Source organism: Camelus bactrianus, chromosome 14 (assembly GCF_048773025.1).
Source record: "Camelus bactrianus isolate YW-2024 breed Bactrian camel chromosome 14, ASM4877302v1, whole genome shotgun sequence".
Lineage (NCBI taxonomy): Eukaryota > Metazoa > Chordata > Mammalia > Artiodactyla > Camelidae > Camelus > Camelus bactrianus.
Genome location: NC_133552.1, coordinates 11,766,402 through 11,781,571, shown reverse-complemented (window position 1 = coordinate 11,781,571; position 15,170 = coordinate 11,766,402). Strand labels below are relative to the sequence as shown.

General features: G+C 39.5%; 1 protein-coding gene across 1 annotated transcript in view; it reads right to left on the bottom strand.

The window, feature by feature from the left end:
- FREM2 (FRAS1 related extracellular matrix 2) overlaps positions 1-15,170 on the bottom strand; it is a 137,023-nt gene that overhangs the window by 25,022 nt on the left and 96,831 nt on the right. Inside the window, exons 7-12 of the mRNA XM_074378091.1 lie at positions 8,326-8,475; positions 6,441-6,650; positions 5,015-5,212; positions 4,069-4,233; positions 3,319-3,501; positions 280-410 (exon numbers count right to left, since the gene is read on the bottom strand). Coding sequence (XP_074234192.1) covers positions 280-410; positions 3,319-3,501; positions 4,069-4,233; positions 5,015-5,212; positions 6,441-6,650; positions 8,326-8,475 — 1,037 coding nt within the window. The remainder of the gene's footprint in view (positions 1-279; positions 411-3,318; positions 3,502-4,068; positions 4,234-5,014; positions 5,213-6,440; positions 6,651-8,325; positions 8,476-15,170) is intronic.

Here is a 15,170-nt window from a genome sequence, read left to right as displayed (position 1 = left end):
GGTTGTTACTGACTGAAATGGGAAGGGTGAGTGGGCTGTGGGACTCAGAGACTCTCCTCCTTAAGTTTCACAAGCACGATTTTTCAGGAGAGAGACAAGAATTTTTTGATTCTTGTTTCCTAGTGGAAACAAACTTTCTTTACAAGATGAGAAGGGATTATGGGCACCTCCTTTCCATAATGCTTGTATAAAGTCAATCGATTACATTATGTGATGCTCATATGCATTTTCCCTGATAAAAAGCTGGCCACAAATTCATATTCACATTTTATTACTCACCTGTGTCTCTGCAATCATATTTTCATCGGGTTTTAGGTGCACAGTGAAGGCCTCTCTCATCTCTCTCACCCCATCGGAGATTATTTCAATTTCAACAATGTGCTGGGTGTCCCCCTCCTTAAACTCAATTTCTACAAAAGCAAGATCACAGATTGAAATCTTTCACACACGAATATGGGAAGTTTTTGTTAATCTTCTTCGACAATGACCGGCAATGGGAAATACATTGTACACTGTGGCCCAGTATATTTATGTGTATATGTGTGCGTGTGGGTGTGAATAAAATGGAATAAAAAGTTTTAAAAACGTTCCTACTCTTCCTGTATGCATTGCACACCAATATTTTCTATTCCATTCCATTTTATCCAGCGGAAAATTCTAATCAAAGCTACTGAATTGATTTTACCCGCAGTTTGAAAAAATGCTGAGTGATGGAATGGACAATAAACAGTTTTAATACTGGACATAACCAGACATCCTCACCGAGAAGTTCTAAACCAATAAGACGTAAGTCAAATGAATACGATCACAGGTATTATTGAGTGTCAATAGTATTTACACCATATATATACCTAGATAAGCTAGGTATAAAATATCTGACATTTTTAATATCGTGTCAAATTATATTTTAAAAAGACTTCTTTTTGTTGCTGCTGTTAACCTTGGAAATTTACAAAAAATTTTTTTTAGAAAAATGTTAGTGATGTTTTTTTCTCTCACTCCTGTCCCTCCTCACTAAAAATAATTCTTACATTGTCATAAAAATTAAACCCAATATTGAGAACCCTTTTTAACCATTCATTTTACAATTCTTCAAACATTAAAAAGTAATTGATTTTATTGAACTCAGGAATAAGCAGCTGATCATACTTAGATAAACAATTTTGCTGGTTTTACAATGCCTTTTGAGAAGCTGGCGCAGAAAAGAAAATAAGGAATATAATGCATGATCATTCTAATTGGAGAAGATAACACATGCTGCTTTCGGATGTAACGGCAGTTCAGTCACTATAATTCTAAGTTAATAAATCCTTTAAAAAGTAGCACAAGAAAAGTGTCTCCAATGTATTTTTCTTTTACTACTTCTATTTTTTGGCAATTATGGAAATGAATTTTTTTCTTTAAAATTGAGTCAGTAAGCCAGACTCATCTTTAAAATCCATTCTGCCTCTGGGTATAGCCATTTCCACATTAGCCTTAGCCCATTGGGTTTATAAGTCTTAGATTGCTCTCTCCCCGAGAGGGCTTATAGTTCTGGTTCCAGAGGATGAAAATAGCTGATCTCCTCTGGGTCACCAATTCGTTTGGTTTGACCTGCGTGATGCTGTAATGAAGAGTTGGTTTCTAACACTTAAACATCAGGGAACTTCACAGGAACATACAGTTTTTTTTTAGTTTTTTTGCACTTTTCTGCCTGGCATAGTCAGCTGGCTATGACGGTGCAAGCCTGTCTCGGCAGGGAATGGACTTTCTGGCTGAAGAACATTTTCCACCCCTCCATCTCTTCCTCACACTGCCCTCGCTTCACTCATTTTCATGGCTTATCTTAGTCCTCTAAGCATCTGAGTTTTGTAACCCTCTGAATTATACAAACCCAATTTCTAAGAAGTTGAAAACTGAAGTATTTAGGTGCTTAAATTATTGTTTTCTTACAGGATACAGGCTAGTTGTTTTCTGAATCACTTTATAGCCTTTATCTGCCACTTCAGACATTCTTAACACAAAAATGTTTCAACTTTTAATCTATATTCAATTTTTTTTATTGTAAAGGACTGGCCTCAATCTGGACCATAAAAGGAGAAATTTAAATACATTTCAGAAAAGACGATTGCATTTTTATTATAAACAATTATAAATGGCATGTAGACATTTGTAGGATAAAGGAGATGCAGGTTGAGATATTATCTAACTGTTTTTCTGACTTCATTTGTCAGTTTACTATATGCATATACTTTTGTTTCTGTCTTAGCAAAAAGAATTCTTTTATTTCTAAAACAACATTTTCTGTTAAAGGTCATATCATCCATATTTAGAAGGTGTTTCCCTCATGTAAAACATGCTCATTATAGAAATACTTATTTTAGAATTTATAATTTAGTCGCTGATCAGTTTTTTCCTCTCCTTTTGGGTTATAGCAGTTTATCAAAATTTTACCATATATGCAAAGAAAACGCAAGCTCCTTTGTAGAAGATGTTATTTTCCTATTGTCTCATTACCTATATGATGGATTCAGTAATCACTGTCAGTCACTTTCTAAACTTTGTTCTCAAGTTATTAGCAGGTGAAGATGAATGCCTGGAGCTCTATGATCATCAAAACCTAAGACCTTCGGCAGCGAGAGGTGGGAAACCAGAAACAAAGCGGATGAACAGAATTCCGAATAGTGCACAGAGTTAATTCAGACATCAGTTTATATCTATTCTGCCAGTAAATAATTCAGAGAGAGTGAGGAATGAGAGAGAAGAACTGATTTGTTTTATATTCATAAAAGTAAAAGGTGAAATGATCCAAAAGTCTGAAGGAGGAGAGGGACGGGTGAAATGCACTCACAACGAGCTTCTAAGGCCCAGAGAATTCGAGGTTCTGTGGTTGACATTTGTCCCCCTTTTACTGCCCTCCAGAAGCACAAAGTTTTCTAGCTTCAAGCTTTGGATTGTTGGTGTTCTATAAACTAAAATAGACAGTCATCTTGGCTATCATGTAATGTAATAGACTATTCCAGGAAAATTATTATTTAATGTCAGATTGCCATCATGAAGGTAAAAGCCATTGAAAATGAAAGCAGAATCAAAACAGAAGGCCATCCAGCACATTCACTCAAAATTTCCCTAAGTCCTAACACATACACCCTACAAAAAAGGGAAAATCCTGGAAATAAATTCCCTTGACTTTTTTTTTTCCTGAAGGAGATTAATTTAAAGGAGTATGTGTATTTGTATTTCAATTGGATGGATATTTCTCTCCTTTCTCTCGAGAGCTCGGGGCACACACACAGTAAGAGCACGGCCCCTCTGGACACAGGCCCTGGGGCCCCATACCTTCCGACACCGGGTGATAGTCTTCTCCAGAGGCAGCTGAGCCGTCCTTGGTGTGAACTCTCACGATGGAAACCTTCGAAGTGTCTCCTTGGCGAATCACTGGAATCCTTATAATCACCGACTGTCCTGGTTCTTTGGGTTCCCTGACGCTAAATTTGGTTTCTCCAAATTTAATAATGGTCTCTAAAATAGTGGGAAACACAGATAAATTAAATAGTAAGGAGAATGCTTTTTCTCCTTTTCTAGTTTTTTTTTTCCCCCTCCATATGGGAGGAGCTTAATTATATTATACTCCTGGCTTCCCCTTGTCCCATCAATATTACTGGTGAGTGAGTTACAAGAGAGTGAGCATGCGTGGCCCAGATCCTTCCTTGGGAATTAACCAGCCCCCGGGAGTCACATGCTCTGGGCTGTCTGTATGTGCCAAACATTGTACAGGAGCGGGCCACTGAAAGAGGGAGGGGACAGAGGAAATTATTGACCCAGGACTACCTGCACCCAAAGGTACGTGAGGAGGAGTGGGGAGGTAGGAATGTTTGGGATTTAGGTATAAACTGTATTCCTCAACATTAACTCTCAGTTTAAATGGTTTGTTTCATTCTCCATTTATCTTAGTCTTTTTCCTATTTCTCAGTCATTTTAAAAGCCTTGTCAGAAAGAGGGGGTTATTTTCAGAGCCACCTAAAACTTTGTAACACCGATGGATTTCAGTTCCCAAATTACAGCTGAGCACAAGGAATGCCTTCTTACTATCAGCCTCATCTCGGATCCTTATCAGGGTTTCATTTTGTTCACCAACTGCAGCGCCAAAAGGAGAGTTGCTCTGTGGGGTGCCAAGAACCAGACGGAGCTCCTCTACCTCCTCATACAGCACGTCGTCCATCAGCTCCAGGATACAAGGCTTTTCAGTCTCACCTGGAACAGTGATAATGACAGCGGGTCGATCACGTCCCCTGGGCCATCAGGACGCACCTGCAACCAGGTGGTAAGCACCACGAGGGCAGGAACATCACTCTTCTGCCCCTGCTATATCAACAGTGCAAAGAACAGTGCCTGGCACGTAATAAGCCTTCCATTAACATTTGCTGAATGAATGACAAAGTGCGAACATATGGAATGAGAGGCCCCCATTTGTACGGGGAATTTCTTTAACGTCTGTCTTTAAGTTCTGTCACTCACCTTAGAAAAAAACAAGGGAAAAAGAGCAAATTCTGATTTTGTTTACACATTTCTAACGTTATGATCAGGAAGCAAATTTAGCAGCTTTGTACTGGTTGGTCATTGTTATGTTGACTACAGTTCATGGTGCTTGTACAATTATTGTATCAAGTGACTAAGTATTTTAAGACATTGGATACATATGGAAAATGTGGTGTCTATGTCCTTTCATTTCTGCCTATTGAACATTAAGATTGTCCCAGTGTTGTGAAATCTATACGTTTGATATGCCGTCACCTGCTAAATACGTTTTGAGTAACATAGCACGTCACTGGAAACTAATCCATAAGTTGATACAGAAACCAAAAGGACATTCATTCAACCTGTTAAAATCTGCCTCACCTTATTATCATTTTGTGCACATAAAACCATTTTGTAAGCTTGTAAAAATCAAGAACTTGTATTTTCTTGATAGATATTTCACACCCAAAACGTGGCTTCTGCAAATTCCAAATAAAAATCTTAAGCTGTAACTTACCAGGTAGGAAAGTGATGGAGGAGATGTCAGTGTTTGGGCGTTCTTCAAAGTCCATCATCACTTGTGCAGACCCCTGTCGTGTATAGCATCTCACTGAAGACCTGTACTGGGTATCTCCACTCCTGTGGATCATTGCGACTATCTGGCCATCATTTTCATTGCCAGTATATACTCGTTCTTTGAACTGCATCTTAGGCACTGCAAAAAATAGAATAAACGTATGGATCTGACCATTTGCCAGTGGTTTGGCCTTGAGCAAGTCACTTAACTCAGTGTTTTGATTTCCTTCTCTTTGAAATTTTGCTCTGCCTCTTTGGTGGAGTAGGGAGAGGCAATGAAATGCTAAAAAGCAGATAAAACCAGAGACTTTAAGATGTCTGTATCTATGTATGCTGCTTAATCATGAGTTTTTCAGAATTTCCTGATATGAATAATACTAAATATTTGGAACATAATTATAAGCATAGTTTATCCGGACCACATTGGAAAAGTTGACAATGGCTGCAATATTATATATAATATATAGGTGACACTTCTGCCAAGTCAATTCACTATTGGTCTCATTGACAATAGGTTAGATTCCGTCAAGCGATGTGAAGATCATCATGGTAGAAGGCGACTCAGAATTCCCTTGTGATGATGAGTCAGAGAGCCTTGCCATGCACCCAACAGCTGGTTGTCTCAGAACAGTGCTTTTGGCACATCATTAGGGGAATTCAGGAGTGTCTGGGTGTAAGGAGAGGACAGGAAGTGTCTTGTGTTGAGAGTGGAAAGAGATCATTAATACTTAAGAGTTTGTGCAGCCTTATGTGGTTCAATATCTTTACACACAAGATAGTGATAACAAACTCACTTTTTTTTTTAATTTGAGAGGAAGACTAAAAGTTTTCTTCTGAGGCTGTCTAACTATCAGAATACTCGGGATGAAGAAGGAAGACATGGTTAGCTAAGGTATTATTATGGGTTGAACTGTGTCCCCCTGAATATCGTAAGTTGAAGTCCTAATCCCCAGTACCTGAGAATGTGACTCTACAAGAAGATAGGGTATTTACAGAGGTAATCAAGTAAAAATGAGGTCATTAGGGTGGGCCCTAATTCAGTATGACTGGCATCCTTTTTATAAAAGGGAAATTTGGACACAGAGACACACACAGGGAAAAGACGGCCATTGACAAGCCGAGAGAGAGGGGTGCAACAGGTCCTCCCCTCACATCCCTTAGAAGGACGCACTCCTGCTGACACCTGGACCTTGGACTCCTAGCCTCCAGAACTGGGGGACCAGAAACTTCTCAATCTGTAGTACCTTGTTATGGTGGCCCCCACAAACTACTACAGAAATATAAACCCTAGTGTATCCTTTTACTTAACATGTATATAAACTCTAGCTTATCATTTTACTTATCACCGTAAGTTAAAAAGCACTCACAATCTGAGACAGAGTCATTTATGGACACTGTGGTTTTGCTGGGATCCCCCAGGGTAGCATTCACAGGCATTCGAAGCACCAGTTCAAATTTCTCAATTCCTTCCAGCACTGGTTGTCCAAGATCATCCAGGACGATAACACGAACACTCTGCATGTTGACTCCAGGTGCAAAATCTAAATTACGGCTGATTCCCACGTAGTCTGTTCCAGCTATGACAGTAACAGAAGACTTTTTCAGCTGGGGACTGACTAAATTTAAACAAAATTATGTAGATACATTTATAATTCTTTTTTAAAAAATATAGACTAGCAAAACACTACAGACAAGTATGTGGAATGAAATGCAAAAGATTAGTATCTACACTTGGTTATTGAGACGGTAGATCAAAGATCAGATGCTGAACTGTTTTATCTAAGGCTAATGAGTTATCTTAGCTTTTTATTTTAGCTTTCTGTCTTCCAGGTTCTCCATCTTTATCTTGGAATTCTCAAGTAGAGCTCAAATCGTCAGCACACCAATCAAATATTTGATTATCATAAATTATATATGAAATATATATATTTAAGTTTTGTTGCTATTGGTTAAATATATTTATTTTTAGAAGCTACTACAGAACATCTTATTTAAGTGTGTGATTGCCTCCTGGTTAAAGCAACGCATTTCGGACGTAAGCTTTTATCCCACATGTTCATTGCCCCAGGCAAATTGAGCAATCCTTGGTTATCAAAGACATATTTGGTTTTTTGACTTATTATTTTTTCAGGCTGTGGGGTGCAAACTAGTGGTGACAGCTCCATTTATGCCTAAAGACGTTAAGAAAGAAAACTTAATCTGTAGGCAATACATCCAGAAAGACTGGGAGTAGAGGGGGTAGTTCAATATCACTCCTTCGTTTTCATATTTTCTGCTTTTCAGCTCTTACATTTATTTACTTTAGAATATGCAACCATATTTGAGTATGCGTCTTTAATTCATTTTTTAAAATCTCTGAATCTCATTGTGGCTGTTTTTGCATTTTTCTTTTCCTCTGCTTCTTCACCTTTATTTTCATCTCTTTCTTTGATTTGAATTTTCTCTAAAGAAATGACCAATTTGGCTAAACAAATGTTTATTGGACACCGACTACGTACAAAGCACTGTGCTGGTCCCCCAATATTAAACTTAAGGGTGACTTTTAAGATGGGGTGGCCCCTGCTTGCTTCGTGTGGTGAATGTGTGATGTGCGTATGATGTTCATGTGTGTGTGTACCTGTGTGTGTGTACATGAGAAAGAGATAGTTTGTATTTTTGGTCATTTAGATGGGGGAAAAAGGGGAAATTTCTAATCCTATGCTGTCCTAAACTTTACAATCAACCTTTTACCTTTGTAGATTCCAAAATAAAAGGCAAGCGTATGCCGGCGAGGATAGATTGTACAACAAAGTGTAGAAAAATTATTTGATTCTGAAGCATGTGTGAGGACATTTGTTTAAAATGAGGAAGGAGCCAAACTGGAGAGGCATAGTACTGAGAGGTACTTACATGTCACTAGATTTGTGTGCAGGTGGCCAGTGATTACTCTTGTTATGCATATGACGTCATAATAGTCCACGATGTTACATTTCCCAAGTGTAGAGAGTCAACTCATGCAAATGTAGGCATTAGAATTTAGAGTCTTTGACTTACATGCTTATAACTTAGCTGCCGATTCGTGATCCTTAGATGTATTCTCTCACAGTGGTAAATAGAGCCTAGATTTACCTTCTATATAGTAATAATTTCAGAAAAAAATATATTCAATCACACTGTTTGAATAGAAGTGAAGTGTTTTGGCTTTAAGGTATTTATCACGGTAAGTTGAAAATTGTAGAATAATCAAAAGAATTGTTGTAGGAAACCACTCACCATCGGCAGAAGGCGGATCTGTTTTCCGAGATCTCACGGTGACACTAGAAGCCTTGGACAGGTCAGTGCCCGTTCTCCACACCCGCACTTCCACATAGCCCGCACCCTCATCCACAGAATACTGCACTTCGCCGAAGTAGAAGATGGGTTCTGTTAAGAAGGAAAGAGGAAGCATTTCTGTTACTTTTAATTTGTCACATCAAACCCTAAGGATGTGATTCCAAAGAAGAGTTAGCTTCATCTTATCGATTTCCCTGTATCATCATCTTTTTTTCCTTTTAGCAAGACGACGTCTCTTTAGGCTCTAGATTTATAGTTTTCAGATCAAAATGCCTCTGCTGAAAAACAAAAATACATATGGTGAAGTGTCTAATGGAACATTCTTATCTAAGGCATATGAGTTACTCTGTCCCTTGTATGTGGGATTATAAATGGCTTCTAAATGTACTTCCTAAAAGTTTAGCAGGAAAACCAGCACCAAAATGAAGTAAGATCCTAGGGCTGAAGTTTTATGCTCATTTTACTGTCTTCTACTGAGCCATCACTCTGAAGACTATCTGCATAATGACATCTTCTAGTTCATTAGTCCAGTGGATTTGGGTCTGTTATAGCCCCTAGAGAGTTAGTGCCTATTGCCATAACTAGACTGAACACATATGATTATGTGTAGCGAAGAATTTAGGGAGACCAGGACATGATTATAGTTACCTCTGCAGTTTTGGGGGTGCCCTTTACCAACTGACATTCCACTAGAGAAATCATCTCATACCCAAGGGTTTACATTTGTCTTAAACATGTATGAAAATCATGCAACTCAGGTCATTAAAGTAGGACACATGCTTTGGAGACCTTGTATTATTATTCTTCAGTGCTGGTGATGAACTGATCTAACCATCCATTCCCTGCCCGATGCCACTCGTGACCAACAGTTCACCTTGCGAGATAGCTGCCAGGAGTCTGAGAGATAGCAGTTAGCTGACTAATGAAGAAAACCAAGAAATAATTTGTGAGCTTACTTAAAAAAAAAATCCCAAATTTATTCTGGAATGTTTTTAGGCTCACAGAAAGTTGCAGAAACAGTATATAGGGTATACAATTTGCCCATCGTGAGGTTATGTTATAAGCAACCATTAACGACAACATAACGCCATTTGCAGCAACATGGATGCTCCTGGAGAATGTCATTCTAAGTGAAGTAAGCCGGAAAGAGAAAGAAAAATACCATATGAGATGGCTTATATGTAGAATCTAAAACAAACAAAGCATAAAATACAAAACAGAAATAGACTCATAGACATAGAATACAAACTTGTGGTTGCCAAGGGGGCGGGGGGTGGGAAGGGATAGACTGGGATTTCAAAATTGTAGAATAGATAAACAAGATTATACTGTATAGCACAGGGAAATATATACAAGATCTTATGGTAGCTCACAGAGAAAAAAATGTGACAATGAATATATGTATGTTCATGTATAACTGAAAAATTGTGCTCTACACTGGAATTTGACACAACATTGTAAAATGATTATAAGTCAATAAAAAATGTTCAAAAAAATAAAGTGACACAATAAAATAATTAATTAATTAATTAATTAATTGAGTATATTCACATAACAAGGCAAATAGCCCCTCGATTGAAGCCATTTTAGTCGCCTGTGTCTGGTTTCACGAGACTCCAAAGGACTGAATCTAAAAGGTCGTGCAACTCACATGGACAATGTCCCTTCAAACACAAGGCCACGCAAGAGATGACTATCACGTGTCAGAGCAGCTAACTGAGTTACCAAACACAAAGATCAAACAAAGCCCTACAACCATGGCTCACAACCAGAGGAAGCCCATTCTGTGTGCTGCTCAAGCTGAGTAAGGACTCTTGATTTTCCTGCCCCCCCAATAAATTACCTTCGTCAAAACTGGAAAATTGTGTTTTCTCTGTTTCTTCATAGGGGGAGCATGATAAAAAGCATGTAACTCCCTGAAGTCTTGAGTGATGCAAAACCAACCTTGGAAGTTTTGCCTGCATATTTGGGTTCGGGGGCGATAAATCTGCCTACAACATGCTTTTACCTCCTTCCCACCCTTTCAGCTCAGATGGCGCTCAGGCATGTGGGTGTCCGTGTACAGATGAAGGTGTTACCGTATTCACCTCGGCCAAGGTGGGCCTCAGATACAAGCCAATACATTCCTTACATTTCTCACACCTGAGTAGGGGGCAAAGGTGAAGACGGAACCCTGAAGCTTTTGACCAGACGGCCATACCAAGCACATCTGCATGGCTTTTAAAAGGTGCTTATAGTGATTACAGGGGCCTGACCGTCTGCACCCAGCAAGTGATCTGAGCCTCTGCACATTCCTGGCAAACCACGTCATGCACAGATTAGATGTGAGTCATGGGGGAGACCCGTGAAATGCAGGAAGGGGGCCTCCTACTTAATAATGACGCTTCCCACCTTCCCATCTCCCTGCTCCTCCCAGATACACACTAGAGGTGGAGCAGAATAAAGCCATGTGAGTCAGCACAACTGCTAAACACCGGATGGGCTACACAGAGGCAACACTTTGTTCTGCATGGGTTTGTTCAGACTCATTCCATCAACTGTAGATTGGGTTTTTATGTTATAGCTTAATGTGCAGTTCATATAAGGAAAAAAAAAAGAGTTCTGTGTAGTATTCTGAAAACTTTTATCCCAGTTGTCATTAAGAGTGAAGAGTGATGATACTAGTGACCACATGGAGGACATTTATTATGTGTCTGTCATATGTGTTTTGTGCGTGTGTGTGTGTGTGTGTGTGTCAGAGAAAGAGAGAGAGAGGAAGGGGAGAGAGAAGGGTGAAAGGTCATGGCCCATGTGACAATGCAATACAGAATAAGATTTCTGTGAATGAGGCAAACATATTGCCGTCATGTAGTACCTTTTCATCTCCAGTAGAAAGAAAAAGGGGGAATGGAAAAAGGGTTTCAACCCTAACTCTCTCAATTTTTCTACTGCTCCTAATAGAAGGCATTGGAAAAGATGTTTATTTCCTTAAAATTGCTTTTTGAATATCAGTAGATTTAAGTTATCAATGTAATTTCTCTCCCTCTCTGTCCTCTATTCGTGATGACAGGCAAATTAGTCTATTAACCAACTGCAGTCCTTGCAATGAAGGTATAAAGTGATTAATGATGATGAAATTAAAAAATAGTTCAGTAGTTTTTATAAGAAAAATAATTCTTGTTAACTGCCTAGTTTCTTACGCCATGAATACAAAGAAATGGCAAGGCGTTAACACTTCTGTATCTCTTCAGGGTGGCTTTATGAGAATAACTATTGTTATTTCAATTTCTCAACGCCCTGTCATAGTCTCTAATACTTGAGATTTATTTATAATTGTTACCATTTGGACAGAATCTTATGTAATATGAATGACTTGCAAAATCTCACAAAGCAGTGAGTTGATTTACAGATAATCACCTAAGATAATTGGCAAGAGGTCCCTGGACCATTTTAATGTGTGAGAGGGAGAAAAGGGTAAATGAATGGGAACTGTCAACAACTGAAAGATACTTATGTGAAATCCAGAAGAACTGATTGTTCTGGAAAATTATTATCACTTATGAGTAAGCTTTTAGCTCACCTCTCTTTGGTAAGATGGTTATTTGTTTTTGTCTAGGAGATTGGTTTCTCTTAAAAGTTAAGTAAACTGTAGATCTTTGTCTAACAGTTTTGTAAATATCCACATTACAACTTAAATCAGAAAAAAACCCTATTTTGTAATCAGATCTTAAATACACACTATGCCTTGTTAAGTTCACAGTCTTAATAGAGAAAAGAGTCAGTGGCTGATGTTACTATGTGGAATGGAGAGAGTGTTCAAATAAAGCCACGTATCCGACAGCCTACACCCAAAAAATACCATAAAACAGCCATTTGTCATGACTCCACCATCCACAGATGACACTGCAAAACGTTTATTCCCTCTGCAGAGAAAAGGTAAGTTGTATCCAAGTGGTGTGTGAGCAGGGCAAGGGAGGTTTTAAGTTGGCAAGTGAAACAGTGTGAAATTACTAAGGGAAGCCAAACTCTACTGTCTGTATCCTTTGTGGTATTAACGCTTTTAAGTCAAGGGCACAGCTCAAGGCATTGACTATAGAAGAGTCTCTTTTGGTTCATTAAATACTAAGACGCCTTTCAAGGTTGGGGATACTACCAACAGCACAGATAGGATCACGCCTGTTTCTTACACATAGAAAAAGCAAGAAAAAGAAAAAAGAAGCTTAGAAGGCCATGCAACGCGCACACCTGCAATGAAGACAAAGGGAAAATGTTTTAAGTTCTTCTCCGCAGGGAAAAAGCGAACTTTCTTTTTTTTTCCCCCTTTTTTGCTGAGTCTGCGGTGTCTAGATTGATGTTTACAATTACTTTGTGTCTCGCGAGATGAAAGGAGGAGGTGCCAGTGGTAATTGCTACCTGGAGCCAAATCTTATTTACTCACGTGTATCTGGCCCATCAGACAAGGAAGCTTTGTAGCCCTCACTAAGGTGTTTGCTTAGAACTGCATGAAATAAAGGGAAAAAAAAAAAAAAAAACCCAAAACTTGTATGCTGTCTTTGGGCTCGGTGCTGAAATTAAGGCCAAGGAGCCTCCCTAAATGATTTGCAACCGGAGCTCTCTTCTGAGCTTTGCACCTTGATGACTGGCTGCCGACACAGCCCTGTGTCTTGGGCACCTCAGGGTAAACTCCCAAACGGAGGCGATGAGCCAGCACCACTTCCCACCCCCTGATTTCCATCTCTTTGCCGCCGTCCTAGGTGCAGGTGCGGCCACCATCACCTGACACTGAACTCCCCCGACAGCCACTTAGCTGCCGCCAGGCTTTTGACCAAAGAGGCCATCTCCCAAGGCAAATCCCATCAGGGTGATCTGCTGAAAGCCCTGCAGTGTTTCAGTGCTCTTAGGATTGCTCACAGAATTCTTAAAATGGTTCGTAAGACGTGCAGCATCTGGTCTCAGTTTGCCCTCCTTTTGGCCTCCTTTCTACTCAGTAACCCAGTGCCTTGAAAGTCTGAAATGCGGTTCTCCCAGCCTTTGTCGTACCGCTGCTGGTGCTTTGAACACTCCCTCCCTCCTCCTCACGGGGTTTACTCCTGCTCCTTTCAGGTTGCAGTCTAGAAGTCACTTGAGCTGAGGAGCACCCTGCCATCCCCATCAGAGCCCTCACTCCCCGCACAGCCACCCCAGGCTTGTATCCCCACCGTCTGGGAGCCTCTAAGGGAAGGAATTCAGCCCCCTTTCCTCACTGACATTCTTCCAACACTTAGTGTCATCAATGCCTGGCCGTAGGTGCTCAATTAAGGTTTGTGGACTGAATGAACATCGTGTAAAATAGGATTACTGGTTTGTCAGAGCAAAAGAATAATGTGTTTTTGTCGGGGGTGAGTCAGAAGACAACAGTCCTCAGCAGCAGGCAGTGGGAGTGAGAAGGCAGGGTAAGTGCTTGTCTGTGCAGAAAAACGACTGGGTAGGGCTGCCCTTGGAAACCGGAGGAAGTCCACGGGGCGAGGGAGCCAGCCACAAGGAACTCACACACAAGGGGCCTTTTTCTTTCGCTTTTAAAATCCTTTGCCTCCAGGAAGTGCATTAGAACCATCCAAGGAGAGTTAAAGATAGAGATGCTCTGTTTTACCTCCAATTTACTGAATCAGAATTTCCAGTGGGTGCCCCTAGACACCAGTGTTTTCTCTTTTCCTTTCTTATTTTTTAATAGACTGTATTTTTTTTAGAGTACTTCTCAGTTCACAGCAAGATTGGGCAGAAGGTACAGAGATTTCCCGTAGAGCCCTTGGCCTCGCCTATGCATCAGCACCAGGTCTCAACAATCTGCAAGTCATTGTAGCTCATTTCAATGTCTTAAGCAACTGAGTAGATACCACACTAATTGTTTTGAATTCAGCGTTTCACTTGGTCCTCACAACCACCCTATGAAATGTGCATTATATTAGTCCTGTTTTCGCAGATGAGGAAACTAAGAATTAGGGAGATTAAGAGATTTGTCCAAAGTCACACATCAGGGAAATGAAGGATCACGATTTATCCCTAGATAAACCTGTGCCCTTAACTCAGCTAACTAACCTTAATTAAGGCAACCTTAATTAAGGGGTCATAATTAAAAGGTTGTCACAAGATTTTAACAAAGATAATTTTTTTTACCCTGCAATTCAATATGTAGGGATTATCATATAGAAATACTAGCAAGTGTACAAAAATTCACACACAAGTATGTTTATTGTAATTCATTTGTACTGGGGCGCAACTGGAAACAAGCCCAAAATCCATCAGAAGGGGACTGGTTGAATTACTGTTCATTCATAAAATGAAACCAAGCTATGAAGTTGATTTTTTTATCTTTCTTTCTTTTTTTTTTTTTTTAAGGTAAAAAATCTAGTGGAGACACTGATGTTGGTTAAAGACAACTTTCTGATTTACACTCTCTCCTGGGCTTCATTAACAGCAATGAGATTAAAAATTAAAGATATGTCATTTCTTTTTGGTAGCTTTGAAGATTTCTCCTTTATCATTATTATACTTGATTAAAAAAAAGGGAGAACTAAGCTCAAAACAAGATTAGCATCTCTGTGAACTAAAAATGTAACAGAACAACAGAACATCACAGGGGTGAGTGGAGGCAAAAGTGAACAGTTCTGCTGGCCTCTCACGTTTGGAGACAGACTATGATCCAACACTGGAGTCATGGAAACCAAATGAAAACATAATTCAAGAGTGAGAACAGAATATAGATATTTTCAGCCATCAAAGACGAAGAGGCTTTACTCACCTATAGATGCACACTGAGAAATTGCTAA